General features: G+C 40.2%; 1 protein-coding gene across 3 annotated transcripts in view; it reads right to left on the bottom strand.

Moving 5' to 3' along the window:
* LOC308551343 (histone deacetylase 8) overlaps positions 1-19,478 on the bottom strand; it is a 309,470-nt gene extending 289,992 nt beyond the window's left edge. For 2 of the 3 annotated variants that reach the window (XM_081125813.1, XM_081125814.1), the window contains exons 1-4: positions 19,002-19,436; positions 18,430-18,482; positions 16,022-16,152; positions 14,057-14,198 (exon numbers count right to left, since the gene is read on the bottom strand). In XM_081125813.1, coding sequence (XP_080981939.1) covers positions 14,057-14,198; positions 16,022-16,152; positions 18,430-18,482; positions 19,002-19,112 — 437 coding nt within the window. In that variant the 5' untranslated portion in view covers positions 19,113-19,436. Of the gene's footprint in view, positions 1-14,056; positions 14,199-16,021; positions 16,153-18,429; positions 18,483-19,001 lie in introns of all 3 variants that reach the window. The other variant, XM_081125815.1, reaches the window with a different exon arrangement.

The following is a 19,478-nucleotide window of genomic DNA, read 5'->3' as shown; positions in this document are numbered from 1 at the left end:
TCTTCATTTTCCTGACGGGTATGGATTGGACCTAGCAGTGTGAGGGGTAGGTAGAACAGGGAATTCTATGTAATGTTTAGAAGGAGGAGGGGTATAGGGAATGCTGGCAGTGAAACTCAGACGAAACAAAGGACATGAGTCTTGATGGCAATAGTGACTAGTCTATTTTAGGCCAGGAGCAGCTTACTGGCAAAGGGGAAGTGTAAGGTAAATTCAGTGTGTGACAAAGAGTACCAGGGCTGACTTCAGCTGGATAGGCTGTGAGACCTGCTCAACCAGGGACTTGTCTGAGAGGCTACCTAAGACTCTGTGAGTGCAACACAGTCTGGGTATAATAAATGACTTTTATCAAACACTTACTATATGCTAGGCTCTTTGCTAAGCACTTTAATGCAATTATTAGGTTTAATCTTTTAACCTTATAAGGTAGGTACTATTATCATCTCGAATTTACAAATGAGGACACTGAGGCACAGAAATGTTTTTGTAGCTAGTAATTAATGAAGCTGGGATTCTGCGTGTGACAATAAACCACTGTGATACACTGTCTTCCTTGGTTCTATAGGAATGCATCTCATCCCCTAGAGGCTATGAGTGGGGATGCCATAAGGACAAAGCATGTCTTAGCTTGTTCCTAATTTTCTGGCTGGCTGGGCAGTTTTGTGATGGAAGACCTGGTGCCTTATGGACTGGACATGCACTGACAGAATGATCTAGGCTACTATGCTAAAGGCTTGTCTAGTTTGTCTAGTGATGTACCATATGTACTGCAGGTGCCAGCATGGAAAGGGTATGAGTAGGAAATGATATGGACATGCCATCCATGGTTGAAGGAGGGGTCTGCCTTGGTAGTGAGGCAATGTGGCTGACACCAAATCCAGGCCTTTTTTTAAAAAAAAAAAAATTATTTATTGTTGAAAGTATCAGGTCTCCTTTTTCATGCAATTATCTATTTGTTTATAAATGCTGGAGAGGGGTGATGCAGCTAGAGAAGGGAGTCTGGCTGCTTGATTAACAATCTATACTGTGCCTAGAGCCCTCTGGGGAACTAGAACTACAGTGCAATTCACTGACATTCACTCTATGTATGCATAAGGAACTGGTACTCTTGGAACCCAGCTCTAGGAACTTTAATCCTAACTGCCAGATAGGTAGTAACTCAGAGATGGAGGTCTAGTTCTACAGTCTTTTTGTAGAGCTTGCCAAGACACAAGGCAGAGTTTTATGGCTCTCCCAAATACTGCCCCCAGGTGGAAGTATCAGAAATCAACAGCATTCTAGGACAATAATCGCTCCCTCTCCTAGCAGGGAAGTAGGACAGGGGTACCCAGCTGACATAGATCCTGTGTTGCCAGGTGGAAGGCTGACATGTCACAGGACAAGAGGGCAAATAACAAAACTGTGGGAGGAAGAAGGGCATGGTTGAGCTAGAGAAGTAGGTCTTAATGGATTATCAGAATAAGATAAAGGAATATTGGGAGCTGTATGCAGTCAAATATGGTGACAGACATCAGAAGAGGCAAGGATGAGTAATAGCCAAAGTGGAGAAACCAGATGTGATCTGACAAATTCTACATGTTAGAAGTCACTGTCCTGTGTTGGGTTTTAATATCTTCTAGCACATGTTTTATAAAGGTAGGGTGAGTCTCATATAAGGGAATCTGGATTGGACAAGATGATTTCCTAGGAGACTACAAAAAGAATCAAAGGATTCAAAGAGGCCTGTGAGCAAGTGATAGAAGAGGGGAAGAGTCATTTCACAGAGAAAGCAGAGGCCACTGAGCAGAGAGTTCACTAGTGGGCAACCCACATACTTCTCTGTAGTTGTTCTCCTCTCAAAGCCACTCACCCCATCCTCTCCTGCCTCTTCTGAGACTTTGTTCCATTTCTTATACTTCTGAGTTTTGCAATATTTCCCTTTCAATCTATAAATGTTCTTAAATCTCTCAAAACAGAACAAACCCAAAAAGCCACCCATCAAACCTCATTTTCCCTTGGCCACTGCCGTCCTCTTTACTTTCTTTCACATTTTGGACAGGTTAATGTTCCTTTCCTGTCCATTTCCTTAGTTCCTACTCACCCCACAACAGTTTGTATTCCTTTGATTCTCCAGTAAGTTCTCTTAACAAGGTCATTAATGACTACATTAATTGCCAAATATGACTGACACTTTAGTATCTCTCTGGATTGACTGCTGCACAGCATGTGACACTGTTGAGAGGCCTTTTCTTCTTTAAACTCTTCTACTCTTCTGTTCCCTTGGGATTCCATGGTCTCTTTCTATTTTGATTACCTGGCTAGCCCTGATTTTTGCTGTTCAGCTGAACTCACTGGGGCCTCTTCTTATACTTGCCCATAACAAGCTCATATTTCCTGGTATTCTAGTCTCGACTTTCTTTTTCTCCTTACTCTCTGACTTTTCCCTAAGTAATCTTATCCATTCTTATGGTTTGCACCACTATATATACTAGCAACACATCTCTATTTCTAGCTCCAGCTTCCACATCCACTTGCAAATCTGAGCCTCCAATTTCCCTGGGTATTACCTCTGCTGCACAGCATCACCTCACCATTTACTGAGGTGGTCTAATACAGGGGTTAAGTATACAAGTTGAAAATTCAGATTGCCGGGGTTTGAATCTCAATATGGCCACTTACTGGCAGAGAAACAAGATGGTGGTGTAGGCAGCAGCTCTACCTGCCGCCTCCCACAACCATATCAGAATTACAACTAAAATACAGAACCACCATCACTCAGAACCTCCTGAAATCTGGCTGAACAGAAGCCCTACAACCAGGGAACTGAAGGAGCATTGAGACCGGTAGGAGGGGTGGAGACGCGGGCAGATGGGGGCTGAATCACAGAGGTGTGGTTTAAACCCAGGAGGGAATCTCGGTGGTGGAAGTTTCCCAGAGGAGTGAGGGTTCCAGCCCCACATTGGGCCCCCAAGCCCAGGGCTCCAGGGCCAGGAAGAGAAATCCCCAGAATTTCAGGCTGTGAAAACCAGCGGGACTGTCCCTGAGGGTCATGGAGGCTGAGGGAGCCCCAGGCTTTCCTCTTAAAGGGCCCATGCATGTACTCACTCAGGCGCGCTCCCTCTGAGCCCCAGCGCCGGGCAGCAGCTTGAAAGGAACCTGGGACACTTGGGGAAGAACTAACTTGCCCGAAATCAGGGCAAGAGGTGGAGGGGCAGCTTTCTCCCAGACAGAAGAGCTGGCAGAGGCCATTGCTCCTTTGGGGAGCCCTCCCCCCACAGAGCCCGCAGGCAGGTACCTTATTTGAATCTCCAGCACCTGACTCACACCTTTGACCCCGCCCCGGAGATTCCCGGGGACCCCGCCCCTCCCTACCTGCAAGCTCATCCAACCCATTTCCAGTAGCTTTTCTATGCAAGTGGCCTCTCGAGCCTCATGCTTAGGACTTTCCTAAAATCTCTCAAACAAGCAGCAGTGTGCCCCATATGGCTTGATAAGTGGCCCCAGGCCTGGCACTAGTGGCAGCCTGCACTGGTGCATAGCTTGGCCTCTCCTGGGCAACGCCAAGCCCAGCACAAGTAGCAGCCAACTATGGTTTGCTGTGTAGCTCATGCTGGCTGGCCCTGGGCAAGGCCCTGGCAGAAGCTGACTTTGCACCTCCCAGGAGGCCCCAGACACAGTGCACCTGGTGGCCAGACTCAATCACGCTGGATTACAACCCTACCTCATCCACGAGTGACACACTCAAGGGGTGCACTTGGTGAATACGAAAGCCCCACTGAAGTAAATCCCGCTCCATAGGGGTATCTCCAGCATAGCAGCTCTTTGGCTGTAGTTGCAGCTGGTCCTCACAGCTGATTGACCTGGGGGTCAATTCCTCCCAGTGACTCCAACAGCAACCAAGGCTCAACTACAACAGGACAGTGCACACAGCCCACACAGGGGAGCACCTAGAAGGCCCAGCTCAGGTGACTGGAGAGGCTGAGCCACTGGACGCTACAGGGCACCTGCTACATAAAGCCACTCTACAAATTCCAGGAGACATAGCAGCTCTACCTAATACATAGAAACAAACACCTGGAAGCAGCCAAAATGCAGAGACAAAGAAACATGTCACAAAGGAAAGAACAGAAAAAATCTCCAGAAAAGGAACTAAATGAAATAGAAGCAAGCAAGGTACTAGATACAGAGTCCAGAATTATGGTTATAATTATGGTTACAATGATATTAGTAAGACTATTAACGAAAACAAGTGAGACCATTGATGACATAATAAAGTTCCAGTCAGAAATGAAGGCTACATGAACTGAAATGAAGAATAATTTACAGGGGATCAACAGTAGAGTAGAAGACACTGAGAATCAAATTAGCAATTTGGAACATGAGGAAACAAAAAACACCCAACCAGAAAAGCAAAAGAAAAAAGAATCCAGAAATATGAAGACAGTATAAGGAGTCTCTAGGACAACTTCAAGAGGCCCAACATTTGTATTATTGGGGTGCCAGAAGGAGAAGAGAGCAAAAAATTGGAAATTTATTTGAAAAAATAATTACAGAAAACTTCCCCTACCTGGGGAAAGAAATAGACTTACAAGTCTAGGAAGCATAGAGAGTCCCAAACAAGAGGCCCACAGCAAGACACATCATAATTAAAAGGCCAAAAGTTAAAGACAAAGAGAGAATCTTAAAAGCAGCAAGAGAAAAGCAATTAGTTACCTACAAGGGAGCACCCATATGACTGTCAGCTAATTTCTCAACAATAACCTTCCAGGCCAGAAGGGAGTGGCAAGAAATATTCAAAGTGATGAAAATCAAGGACCTACAATCAAGATTGCTCTACCCAGAAAAGCTATCATTTAGAATTGAAGGTCAGATAAAGAGCTTCTCAGACAAGGAAAAGCAAAAGAAATTCACCACCACCAGACCAGCACTACAGGAAATGTTGAAGGGTGTTCTTTAAGAAGAAGCTAATGAACAAAAGAACCTGACAAACGAAATAGATCCAGAGACATTGAGCAGGCAACAGATGATCATATTTCAGAAGGAAAGGGGGTGGAGGGTGGGAAGAGATTAACCAAAGAAGTTATATGCATACATGCATAACCCATAGACATAGACAATAACCGGGTGAAGGCCTGGGGAGGGGGTGGGAGTGAGGTGGGGGGGTCAATTGGGGGTGGAAATGGGACATCTGTAATACTTTCAACAATAAAGATAAATTTAAAAATATATATATGGCCACTTACCAAGGTTGAGCAATTTGTTTAACCTCTTTGTACTCCCATGTGTAAAAGAGAGATAATAAGAGTATCTACTTCTTAATGTACGAAAATATGAGAAAAAATCATATAACATAGTATCTAGCAATAGCTCTACATATTAACTTATTGCTATTAATTCCTATCGTCTTTGGGACTCCATTCAAGCAAGCCAGAAATTTGAGTCATCTCTCTCATCTTTCATCCCCTCCCAAATTCACTGAATCATTAATACTTGATCTCTTAAAGCTGCCTCAAATCAACCTTCACCATTCTCCATCCTGCCATCTCATTCCTCTGCTTTAGTTCAGGTCCTCAGCACTTGTCAGCATGACTGCTGACACCCTATTCAGTCTCCCTATCTCTAGTCTGAGCCTCCTTCAATCCATCCTCTGTAACTGTAGTCAGTTATTTTCCTAAAACACAAATCTAACTATTTTACTTCCTAACATAATTTTTCAGTGCACCCCAATTGCCTACTGCAGAGTTCCTCAAAGTGTGTTCATCAGAATCACCCCTGGAGTCTGAAAGTGAGAGTTCTCACACACCACTCCAACCCTACTTGATCAAGACTCCTGAGACAGAGAAATCTGCACTTTTCAATTGGATGATGCCTATATATACACAAAGCCCTTCATGACCCATTCCCTACTTTTCCACCTCATCTTCTGCCATTGCCTACTTTCCAGCAATACTAGATTGCACGTAGTTCCCCAAATCCACCAAGCTATTTGACATTGCTCTGCTTTTGCAAAGGTGGCTGTGGTCTTCTGAAATGCCCTTTACCTCCTTGTCTCCCTGGCACAATTCTTTTCATTCTTTTTCTTCATAACATCCTGAGTGATAAATCTTACTTTACATCTCTAAAGCTCATTTTCTCAGCCATTTTTTTTTCACTGTTGCTCCCCTATCCAAAGAGCTTTCAGACATCTTCTCCTAATTGAGCTCTCCATGGAATTTTAATATCACATATATACCCTACATCTGTTTCTAGACTGTGGCCCTCTGGAGAACCATAAACCATGGAACATCTACCACACCCCCAGTAAAAACCAGTTTTCGTTCCCTTGGGGGCAATATTGTCCCTGTTGAGAATGCATGATCTGCAGTGGCAGACACTGCTATCCACACTGGTCTTGAGGTTCACTTTGGTTTCTGTGATGTCTATACTGATTCTTCCTATCTCTCTGACTATTCCTTCTCAAGACTCCTTTATAGGTCTTTCTTCTTCCACCTGCCTTGTAAATACTGGCACTGCACAAGGCTCAGGACTTGTTTTTATTTCCCCATGTTATTCTATACATGCTTTCCAGGTGACTTGATCTGTTTCCTTAGTTTTAATTCCCACCTATCATGCTGGTGACTCCCAAGTCTGTATTTTCAGTGAAGACGACTCTCCTGAGCTCTAGCCTCTTGCTAGTCTAGGCATGGCCCACAGACTGGCAGCTTTTAGTATCACCTGGGAGTTTGTTAGAAATGCAGATTTTTAGGTTCTATCCAGACCTCCTGAACCAGAATCTAAATTTTAACAAGATCTCAGGTATTTTACATGCACATTAAAGGTAGAGAAGCCCTGGGCTGGACCCTACTGCCAGCTCTCCAATAGACATATGTAATTAAATTTTCTGTAAAGACATCAGTTCTTATTTCCTGCTCTTCCTGGTTAATGGTAACACAATTTACTCAGTCATGTATACAAGAAATCTAGATCACTCCTTCATTATCATTTATACCAAATTTGTTAGCATTCCTATCTACTCCAGCTATTAATAGCTCTTGAATTTATTCCCTCTCCTGAGTTCATCACCACTGCTTTCACCTAACAGATTTCTTTATCAACATACCTCCACCCCATCACCACCACAATTTATGTGCCAACTATTCCTAAAATGAAAATCTGATCATGTTACCTCCCCCTGGCTAAAAATTCCTTCAGTGATTCCTCACTGTCTAAAGCCAAGGTTCTTAACCAGGGATCCATACAAGGGCTTTAGGAAATTCTTAAACTTTCTGAAATTATAAAGAAAAATTTGTGTATATACATCTTTTAAGGACAGTGTACATAGCTTTCATCAGATTTTCAGATGTCCTTGACCAATATAGGCCAAGAACCACTGACATGAAGGATCAACTCCAAGCCATTGAACTTGGCATACAAGGACACTTCACATCTCTCCCACCTTACCTCCAGCCACTTGCCTATAGGAGCCATTGGTTCCAGTTTTAATTATAGACTTAGAAGTTTCCTCAGCTTTCAAGCCTCTGTGTCTCTACACATGCTGTTCCTGGAATAATCCCAGGGTTACCTAAACAAACAGTAAGTGGTGCAGCCTAGCTTTGCACCCAGGTCTTACTTCAGTCAGTCATTCCACTCTACAATGGCTTGACACTTACATCGTGACTTAGCACGCACAAATACATGCACATACACTAGAACAACTTCAATGAAATCTACTTTGATATCAAAAACTGCTGGTTGCAGCCCACTAAATGGATATATTGTTCCATTAACGAGTTACAACCCTTAGTTTGAAAAACACTGCACCAGACCTTTGCTGATACAGGGAGTTCTCCTTACTGAGAATTTATTATCTGAGCCCCAGCAGTACTAAGATTTTGAGGTTTCCTAGGGATACAAAGCTGTCATAACATAAAAGTATTTGCTAATGAATCAGCCACTTGTATCAGTCCCCATTCAAACAACCTACTCCTCTAATCTCTAGCATTTATCCCCATCCATCTGTTCCACCATTTTCTCTCTCATGCATTGTCAGCTGTATCAGTGAGTAATTCAATGCATCTCTATCACAAAGTGAAATTATAAATCTTGTAAAGAGATGCAGGATATCATGAAGTCAGCACACAAAACTGATAACAAGGATCTGATAGGCTAGCTTTCAACTGAAGAGGAGAAAAATAAGTAAGGATAATGATTTTTAAAAAGATTCTAAAGAGAGATTTGAATACCAAATGATTAGGAAGCCCTCAGGAAAACTGATGAACCCTTGAATATTTTGGCAAAATCAACCCTCTAAATCAGGGGTGGGGAATCTTTTTTCTGCCAAGGACCATTTGGATATTTATAACATCATTCAAGGGCCATAAAAAATAATCAATTTAAAAATTAGCTATGAAAAAAAGCTCCTAGATTTATTGAATTTTGAGTCCTACCTGTGGTTGCCTTGGCAGGGCCAGACCAAGCAGGCCAGATGTTTCCCACCCCTGCTAAATGATCATGCTCCTCTCCCAGAACTGAAATGTACCATCTTGAACTATCATGCAATTCTGTTAGAAAAATTAGGCCCAAAACAAAAACAATCAATTCTTAATATACTCTCTGTTGTAAGAAGTACTTAGCATTCAAATTTATTAAAAGAGACAAAATAAACATATTTTAATAGCTTTTAGTTATTCAAGTTAGCATACTAGCAAGCCCCACCCCCTCCATTACTTACTGGAAAATTTTAGTTCCCCCTTTATTTATTTATTTATTTTTTAAATATATCTTTATTGATTTCAGAGAGAGGAAAGGAGAGGGAGAAGGGGGATAGAAATATCAATGATGAGAGTCATTGATCGGCTGCATCCTGCACGCCCCCGAATGGGGATCAAGCCCGCAACCCGGGCATGTGCCCTGACCAGGAATCGAACCCCGATCGCCTGGATCCTAGGTCGATGCTCAACCGCTGAGCCACGCCAAGCCAGGCTAGTTCCCCCTTTAAATGGACTCACTAAGTGGCCTTTTGTCTGGTACCAACTGTCCTCAAATAATAACCTCTTGTATACCTCTGTTTCCACATCACCTAGCATACGGCAGGAGCTTAATAAATGTTTGTTAAATTAATAATTACAGTAGCCTTCTCTGCCTCTAGTCTCAGTTCCTTCCAATTCAATTAGCATACTGACACCCACTCTAAAATTCTTCAGTAAATCCTCACCAGCCTCAGGGAAAAAAACCCAACACCTCAGCATGGTTTACAAAACCTTTAGAATCTGGTCCTGCTCAATTTGCTTTTACACTTGGGCCACATTTAACTACTTGCAGTTCTCCAAATGCCCCCAAATTTCCTCCTGCCAGGTTTTCACGATTCCCTCTGCTTGGAATTGTCCATCCCCACCAATAGGAAGGCAGACTCCTCCTTTTTCTGTACAACCCACTACCCTGTACACAACTAGCACACACCGACCACATTGTGTCTGTACTGTAGCTGCTTCCCAACTTGTTCCAAGCAGTTTTTATTATAAAAAGTTTTATTGATAAAAGTAACATAATCACATTAGAGGAAATATAGGAAAAGTAGGAGAAATAGAAAAAAGGTACATGTATATGTATGTGTGAGTATATCCATATATATGATATCACAATATCATCCTCCTTACATAGTCACTGGTATCATTTTGTTGTACAGTTGACCCTCAAACAACACAGGTTTGAACTACATAAGTCCACTTATAGGCTAATTTTTTCAGTTGACTGGTGCAGTTCAAACTCCTGTTGTTCAAGGTTCAGCTCTGCAGTTGGGAACCCATGGATGTGGAGGGCCCACTGTAGTTATATGTGAATTTTGGATTGGGCAGAAGATCTGCGCACCTAACCCCTGTGTTGATGACAGGTCAACCGTTTTTCTTTCTAAGATTTTTTCATATGCATATATTTTTGCATGACTCTAATCAAAGTGAATGTATGATATTATAGCTACCTGCCCTTTAAAAACAAAGCCAACATTATACGATATGCATTTTTTCTTGCTATGCGGTCACCCTAACCACCATTTTTAATGGTTATATAATAGCCCAACAAACAGATATGCTGCAGTATACTACCTAACCATTCCACTGTCGGTGAATATTTAGATCTCCCTCCCTCTCTTTTTTTTTGGCTATTTTAAGTAAGAAAGAACTTACCATCTTCATATATACAGATTTTCCATATTTTGGATTTATTTCCTTAGAATAGATTACCAAGAGTAATAGATGTTATAAGTTAAGATCTTTTGTCCTTCGGCTCAAGTTTGGTAGGAGGAAAATATATACATGTATGTGTTTCAATTTCACTTCCTCTAATTATTAGTGATGCTAAGTATTTTTCATGTTTGTTCACTAATTATTTCCTCTTTTGTGAATTGTCTGTTCATGTCTTCTGCTCATTTATCTGAATATTAGTGTTTTTAAAAGTCAATTAGAATAGTTAGTGTTTTTAACCCTTTGTCATATTTGCTGTAACTATTTTTTGTCTATTTTTATTTTGGTAAAATTTTAGCTGCAAAATAAAATCTCATTACAGAAAATCTGAAAACTAGAGAAACACATTTTTAAAAAACAATAATTCTGCCACTCTAATATAACCACTATTATCATTTCCTCTAGTTTTTTCCCCTAATAGCTGTGCTTTACAAAGTTGTAATTGCAGTGTGCATACAATTTTAAAACCTGCTTTTTCATTAGCATGTAAGTATTTTTCTGAAATGCCCTGTAGTCTTCACAATTATCATTTAAAATAATAGCATAATATTCCATGAAGATAATTCACCATTTCCTTATTGCTAGACATTCATTTATTTCTTTTTAAAAAATAAATAACACTAATAAACACCTTCACACAAAGTTTTTTCTATATTTTGAATTATTTTCTTAGGAAACATTCTCAGGAGTAGGCTTACTACATAAAGGGTATTAACACAATTTGGCTTCCAAATTGCTTTCTTAAGGGATGAACCAAACCACATTATTACCAGCAAACTGAGTACCCTCTTTTTCAATTCTGTTAAATACAGGCTTAAAAATAGGCTACCTAGTTGTTTTAATTTACATTTATTTGATTAGTAGTGATGAACACTGTCCCATGCCTTCCAGTTGTACTTAAACTCCTCTGTAAATTGTCTATTCATGTTCTTTGCCCATATTTCTTCTTATATATCATACTATATGAGTACCTTAGAAAATACAAACATATCATGCTTCATAATATTTATGTCAACTATGCCTTTTCCGTATGTGTTTAGATTTTATTTTTAAATTGGCCACAAAAGTTTTAAGTTATTTTGGTTTTAAAATTTTATACAAATTTGTTGATCTTATCCTTTGTGAGTTTCTTCTATTACCTCCTAAAGCTTAGAAAAATATTCCCTTCAGAGGCTTGATAAATATTCATTCATTCTAATTTTTTAAATTTGTTTTATAGTTAACTCTTCAATCCAGCTGCCACTTATTTTAGTTTATTACAGGAGATGAGAGTATAAATGCTACAAGCTGTTACAACATCATTTACCGAACAATCCTTTCTGCTCCCATTCATTTGCAACACATGCTTTAAAACTGATTGAATTCTCATATATAACCATCTCTTTGGGGAGTTTACTATAATATCATCTGTCATATCTTATACCAGTGATACCAGTGTTTTCATTATTCTAGTTTTGTATGTTTACTATATAATAGCATTAGTACCTCATTAATCTTCCTTTGCAGAATTTTCTTTGAAAATCACTCTTCTTTAGCTTTCAAATCTAATTATCGCTGCCTTACCTCTATGATATGAATTTCTTGAGGGCAGAATTGGTTTATGTCATTAAAATAGATGCTAGGAGTAATATTACTGGGTCAAGAGGTACGAATGTTTTCCCTACTCTTTAAACTCTTACCCAAAGTTTTCAAAAAGAATGTGCCAATTTCACTATAATCCTGCCAGTACCTGAATATTGTGAAGTAAAGAATTTTGTTTTCAAAATTGTTAGGGGGAAAAATATACATTTCAATTTATATACCTCTGCCTACTAGTGATAATAAACATATGCTTGATATATAGTAGGTTCTTAATCAATGCATGTTGAATGAATAAAAAGCATGTATAAAAGTATACATGTATTTGGGGATGGGGAAATATTGTGGGTATAACAGACAAATGCTGGCTAGATGTAAGCTTGTGGACTAAATGCCTACAGTCCATCTGCAGATTGGCTCTAGAGGTGTCAAGAACCCCCTAAATTGGGGCAATCCCTAGAAACTCCCTGCAATTCATATTTTTACCACAGGTTTGTCTGTTTTGACGTAGGATCAGCTGAAAGCTGTCTGGAATAGTTATAATAATCGTGTGGGGGTATGCCCACACCTACACACAGCCCAGAAGCAACCATGATTGGCTTACGATAGAGTGCTCTTCCTCTAGCACAACAAAACAGTGATAAGAAGTATCAAGAATCTGGGTATTCCACTGCAAACTGACCCAGGCCCTAAGCAATGAATTTAAATACATAAGCTCCTCACTATACCACTTTTGTGTTTTTTTTGTTCTAGAATCACCGTGCCTACTACTGTGCTAAATTATGTAGTTGCAATAAAATGTTGGATCTTTCTTGCTTATGTTTTCCAAATTCAGTATTGATGAATTGACTTCTGATGTAGCATTAAGAAGGTATTGTCATAAATTAGAAGCGTTAAAATTTTTTAAAAAATAAAATAAATAAATAAGCTCCTCCAAGTGCCACAGTCAAACTAGATCTGACTAATAGGACCAGGCATTTTCCATGAAACCACACTGTTCTTCTCAACTCACTAAGCACAAAAGGGCATATAAGTTCTTGGTTCAGAGAAAGTGGTCTTTTCCCTTTTATCTATAGCTTGAAGGAAAGAAGGTGATTTTTTCTCTCCTTGAGATTGCTGAATTTTTTTTAATAGAGCAAAAACTAACAAAAGGGAGGTTTTTTCTCTTTGTTCTTAAGGCCATGTAAAACTTATTGTTAAACACTAGTTCTCTTTGCTCCATCACCTCAGTAGATTTTAGTAATAAACTTTCTCAAGGACTTCCTTGGTTATGAAATCTGTCGATTTGATGAAAAGAATTCCATATTATTATCTTAACCTGCATATGCTGAAATTGTGCTCAAGGTTTTATTCTGAAAAAAACAAAGTGCTGCTTTTTCCAGACTCAAGGACACTGGAGAGTATCAAGGTCATGACCAATGGTATGAACAATTGGTGTATGGATGATGCATTAGCAGGTTGATTAATTCAGAGTTTTAAAAATCCTTTTTCTCCAACATGCATTAAGTACTACAGACATATCAAGCAAGATGCCAAATTGAATAAGGCCCAGCAGTCCTTGTTGGATACAGAGCATAGCTGTTTGAAATACTAACACAAACCTCCAAAAGGACTTTCCCTCTAACTCCAAGTAGCACCTAAGAATAACTGTTTCACAAGCCCTTTCTCCTTAGAGTGACACCTAACTCTAAGCTGATACTTTCCTTAGAGATGGCAGCATAAGCCTCCTTCTTGATTCTCATCAATTGTCCACCTATTTGAAAATCTGTTTGTCATTTCTTTCAAGACCTAATTCTATAACGCACCTTTTCTAAGATTCCCATCATTAATTTCTCCCTGATGCTAAATTTCTTCAGCTCATACGTATATTCAGTTGGTACCGAAACTGATGTTGCTTCCTAATTATTCTAGTTTTGTTAGTGTTTCTACAGTATAAATCCCTTTAAGGTGGGGATTTCCAGAAAGATGAAAAAGAATTTTGAGATTATATCCTTTGCCCTGCCCATTTTCCTGATGTAGAAACTGAGGCCTGAGAGGCTAATGTGTCCTAGTCAGTTAGCCAAGTTTGCAGAAGAAATACCAGGGACCTGATATAGTTCAATAGTTCGCTTTCCACTATATTTTGTCATCTATTTCACATGCATCTCTTCAGAATGTCTAGTAAAGTGCTAATATATACACAGGTCTCTCAATAAATGCCAATACAGTAAATGTATGAGTTTACATAACTGAGGAACTGACTCAAGGAAAGAGGCAGAAAGCAGAAAAGGTCATTTTCTTACTTCTTTGCATGATGCCACCCTCCGGACCAGTTAATCGCTACTTTGCACATTCCATCAATCAAGCACTGGGCAGCTGTGATTGTAGCTCCTCCCACAGCTGCTGCGTAGTCAAATATCCCTTCAGTAGCTGGACAGTCATAACCTTTGGGCAAACATCAAAAGAGCTTGTTAAAAGATGAATTGGAGAAAGAGGAGGTGTGATATTGTGATTTATAAGAAGAAATATATTTGATCTTTGTGCCCATTTCTGGTTCAGAGCTCCTAAAACTCTTGGAATTTCCTAAGTGATGAGAGTGTTCCATAAAGGTGTCTTTGTTATATTAATGAGGTGATGAGTGGACCAAACCTAAGGATGGGGGCTGGTTGCCAGTGGAGCCAACCATGTGATTAGAGGGTTGGAATTTTCAGTCCCTCTCCTAGACCTCCACTAAGGGGAGAGGAGCTGGAGACTTAGTTCAGTTACCCACTGGTCAATGATTTAATGAACCATGCCTATGTAATTAAATCTCCATAAAAACCCAATAGAAGAGGGTTCAGAAAGCTTCCAGGTTGATGAACATGTGGAGGTTTGGGGAGAGGGCGCACTTGGAGAAGGCACAGAAACTCTGCATCCTTTCCCCCATACCTTGCCCTATGTGTCTCTTCTATCTGGCTGTTCCTGAGTTATAGCCTTTTACAGTTGACTCTTGAACAACACAGCAGTTAGGGGGCCCAACCTTCCTGTGTAGTTGAAAATTCATGTATTAACTTTTGATTCCCCCAAAACTTAACTAATAGGCTACTGCTGACCAGAAGCCTTACCTAAATAGTCAATTAACACCTATTTTGTATGTTATATGTATGTATACTGTATTCTTACAATAAAGCTAGAGAAAAGGTTAAGAAAATCATAAGAGAAAAAACATTTTACAGTATTTATTGAAAAACATCCACATATAAGTGGATCTGTACAGTTCAAACCTGTGCTGTTCAAGGGTCAACTGTATAATTAGGGGGTAATCTAAAGAGTAAATGGGTTTCCAGAGTTCTATGAGTTGCTCTACCAAATTAATCAAACCCAAGGAGTGGGTCAGAAGTACAGGTAACAGCCTGGGCTTGTGATTGCCATCTGAAATGAGCAGCAGTCTTGAGGGACTAAGCCCTTCATCTGTGGAATTTGATGCCATCTCCAGGTAGATAGTGTCAGAATTGAGTTGAATTGTAGGACACCCAGCTGGTGTCATGAGCATTGCTTGGTGATATGGGAGTAAACTCCTCCTCCACACATTGGAATTAGGTCCAGAACCTCTTAGGAGGAATAGGTTGAAGTATGACAACAATGTACCCTACCAAAAAGCTACTATGCTAAAATCAGCTCCAAGCAAGAGAAACATCTCCAATATTGGGAAAAGAATTCTTTACAGTATTGAGCTAGAAAAGCTAAACCTTCAAGATTAACTAGTCATATCCTATAGATAGAGACACTGAGGTTTAATAGGAGATATGTCTTATCTATGGTCGCAAAGAGCAAGGACTGGGACACAGGCCTCCTGACCCGCCCCCAGTTCAGTTCTTCTACTAAACCACGTTGTTTCTCTAGATTATCCTATTAGGCCACTTCCAATTTTTTTTAAATGAAGCTGTTTAATGAAAGATAAAGTAGACTACTTAGCCACAACATGAATCTGTACTCAAGTTAAAAGGTAAGGTAACATAACAGGGCAGTTACATCAGCACATATAGCCAGACCCAAGCAACTGAAAGATTTTCCTCCATCTGATCCATCATTCAGTTCTGCTCAACTCAAATGGTTTGTTCGTTAAGTGAGATGTATGTGGCTAAACTGAGAGATTAAGTTTGTGGTTAACATATTAGTCCTCAATTAAAAAGTATTAAAGACCACCATGCAAGTTATAAAAGATTAAGTAGTTCTGATCTATAGATAGAGGTTGTATATCTTCCATCATTGCTCAGTAATGACATTACCTAGACCATATTCTATGGAGTCTGGATGATCATCATCTCCTTCTTGGCTGACCTTCTGAAGATGCTGCAGATAGGCATCAGTGTGGAAGGTGGCCATCTCTTCCATGGACGCCACTTTGGGCTTAACTATTCTAATAATAACAGAGAACAAAGAGAGGTGAGTGAATCAGATCCAGAGTATGCTAGAAGTAATAAATATGTTTTGTTCTTCCACTGCACTGTACAGTCTTCATTTCTTCACATCTATGTAATGGTTCCATTAATGGAGGTTAGAGGATAGGTTTTTCCCTTGAGTTTATAGGTAGTAAAAGGAAGTACTATATCTAAGTTAAATAATCCGGTATTGGACAAACATTACTCTGAGTTATAACTTTCATGACAAACCAGTAGGCTGAGATATTTTCATTTGAATCATCTCCTAATTGGGCCATGTAATCCTTTCAGCTATATTTTACTTTCATAGGCAGGTGTATTGTTATGAATTTTGAATTTGGGGTCAGGAAACTATATTCCTGTCCTAACTCTGTACTTAGCAGCTCTATAACCTCAGGTAAGAAGACTCTTCTGTAGTTCAGTTTCTTCATCTGTAAAGTGGGGAAATCTTATGGAACTTATGTGAAGATTAAATGATAACATATATAATAATGCTTTGTAGATAATTATCATTGTTGATATTAATGGATAAAAAAAGGCAACCCAAAACAAAAGTTCCTGTGTTTGGTCCCTCACACCTGCCTCTGAGGGGAAGAAGAGGAAGGGCAAACAGTTGGAGCTGGGATTTACCCAGAAGCTCCCAACCAACTCCTCACAAAAAATGACAAACAGGAGTGACTGCAAGAATACAGGGTGCTAAGGACAGGACTTCCCACCTCTAACCTCTAGCTGCCTATTTATTCCCCGTTTCCTCTTCTTGATTTCACCACTCCCACTACTGCTCTCTAGCCCTGGCCACTGACAGCAGCATCACCTGTGAGCTTGTTAGAAAAGCAGAACTTCAGCCTAACCTGTGACCTACTAAATCAGAATTTGTATTTTAACAAGGTAATTCATATGCATATTCAAGTTGGAAAAGCCAATAACCTAGGCCAAGGGGAGGCACTATTGGTTTTTTTTGTTTTCTGTTTTTGTTTTTATGTTGGTTGTTTGGGAACAGGGCCACGAGTTTCTCCTGAATTACTGTGACTTTTCAGGCTACTGCAATCACCAAACAGGCCAGAAGAATCCTGAGGCCCAGCCTCAAAAATTAAATATATATAGCCAAGATGGGAGGATTTGATTCTTGCTCCTCTTTCAAGAAAACATGTCTACATCCTCAGATGTCACAAATATGCCCATTAAAATAAATTTTTTAGTTTCTTGGACCATGTTTCCCAGCTCTAATAGCTCCCTCTTCTAACAACCTTCCTCTTACTTAACAAATACTGAAAGCCTCCCTATGTACCCAGCAAGGAAATGTGACAGTTTTGCTTTGTTTTGATTTCTTGTTTGTCTTAAAGTCAGTTTTTGAAATGTTAAATGACTTTAATGAGAGGTATTTAGTTTTTATGTTTATCAAATATATGGGTAAAAAAAAAAATGGTTGAAAAACATTCCCAAAGAAGGTACTCAATAAATGATTTACTTAATAGTAAGGATAAAATTTAAAAGCCTCTTAACATTCGTGTGGGAGAGAAATGAGGCATATCACACTAACAGGTGTAAAGACATTTATTTGGCCAGAAAATATCATAAATAATTCTACAAGTGTCAGGGTTATAATACTTACTCTTAAAATGACAAACAGTGAGTTCATTTTTTTTTAAAAAAAGATGTACTTAGCTCTGTGCCTGGTCACAGGAGTTTGCTTTGGTTTTGACTTGTCTCTAGGCTCCCTCATTAAAGTTTGGTGGTGGTTATGGGGTATCTAAAAGTCCATTGCACCCGCACCCACACCCTCAGATCTGGCTTAGGGGGAAAAAAACCCAAACCAGAACACCTCCTTGCTGAACACCTATTTTTTAGTACCCAAATGTACTCACCTCAAAATCTTCACAAAGCACCTATTCCTAGGAGACTTTCCTTTTATTTTTTTATTGAATTTATTAGGGTGATATTGGTTAATAAAATTATATAGGTTTCAGGTATACAATTCTACAACATATCATGTGTGTATATTGCATTGTATGTTCAGCAGGATACTTTCCCTCTCAGCAGTCAAGTCCTATTTGAAATGGATCTTAAGTGCTTCATGCACTTTTTGCAAGTTTTCTTAATTCTTAAAGAGATTTTACAGGTAAATTACATGCCGTATGAATCACAAAAAGCTTTAAAAGAAGGACCACTCTCTCCCTAATTAGTCCCACTGTGAAGCAGTATATTAAGGCTAGGACCACCTGGGTTCAGGGCTTTGTTCACGAAAGATAACTTACCTCATTTGCTTAAGCAGTGCATATGCTTCAATCAAAGAATGTACCATACTGGCCTAAAAATATCAACAAAAAAGAAAAAGCAGAAAATAGTTTCTTAATGTTTAATTCAGAGAAATTGCGTCGACTTCATCATTGAACAAATGAACGAACTTTTAGCCCCCCTCCCTTCGTTTTACTTAAGAGTTACAAAGCACTTTAGACAATATAGATACAAAGTATCTAAATCACTAAGGCGAAAGCTACCGGGCCTGATGGAGGCGATGGACCACTTTTCTCCTGCAGCTTCTTCTCCACGACTTCAGGGACCCCTTGCCGTAGAGACACCATCCGTCAGTGCCAGACCTTCCTCAGGCTCCCCACCCCCACCTGTGTCCGTTGGGCGTCCGGCTGATATACGCTGCGCGCTCAGAAACTGTACGGGAACACTTCCTCCATCGTCTCGTACAGCTGCCCAAATTAGTGCTGAAAATTCCCCCAGCCCAGTATCTTTTTCGCTACCTAATTCCCTCCGGTCCACCCCCACTCCCACCCCCATCGCAAAAGCCCACGTCTTTCATCCCAACCTCTCTTACCCGTTTGGGGACTTTGGCCAAGGAATCGCACATGCTAACATACTCGGGACTGTAGATGTAAACCGGGGGCAGGGACTGCGCACTGTCCTCAGGTTCCTCTGGCTCCTCCATCTTCCACTTCCAGCCGTTCCGGAGCCACCGTCCGGATCCGGCTTTTTGAGGTCTCAGCCCGGGCTCCGGTTCCTGCTCCTCTGATCGGCCTTAGCGGTGCTCCCTGGTCAACATTCCCTCCTATTCTCGAGATCGCCAGAGTCACTGTCCTCGCTCCCCATCCAATTGAAGGAATGCACGGGCCTTCGCAGGCCAGAACCCCTTCATTTAGTGACCATAGTTCAAAAACGGGAGGTCGGCAGATTAAAAAAAAAATCCAGATAACTGCCAATTAGGATCGATGTTTTATGGCACAGATAAGCACGGTCAAAACTAACCATCCTTGTTGCCCTACGGGGCCATTTGAGATGAGGTCAGACCAGCTTC

Source organism: Miniopterus schreibersii (genome assembly GCF_964146895.1).
Source record: "Miniopterus schreibersii genome assembly, chromosome: X".
Classification (NCBI taxonomy): Eukaryota; Metazoa; Chordata; class Mammalia; order Chiroptera; family Miniopteridae; genus Miniopterus; species Miniopterus schreibersii.
Note: the sequence above shows the minus strand (reverse complement) of the source record. Positions and strands in the feature narration are given on the sequence as shown.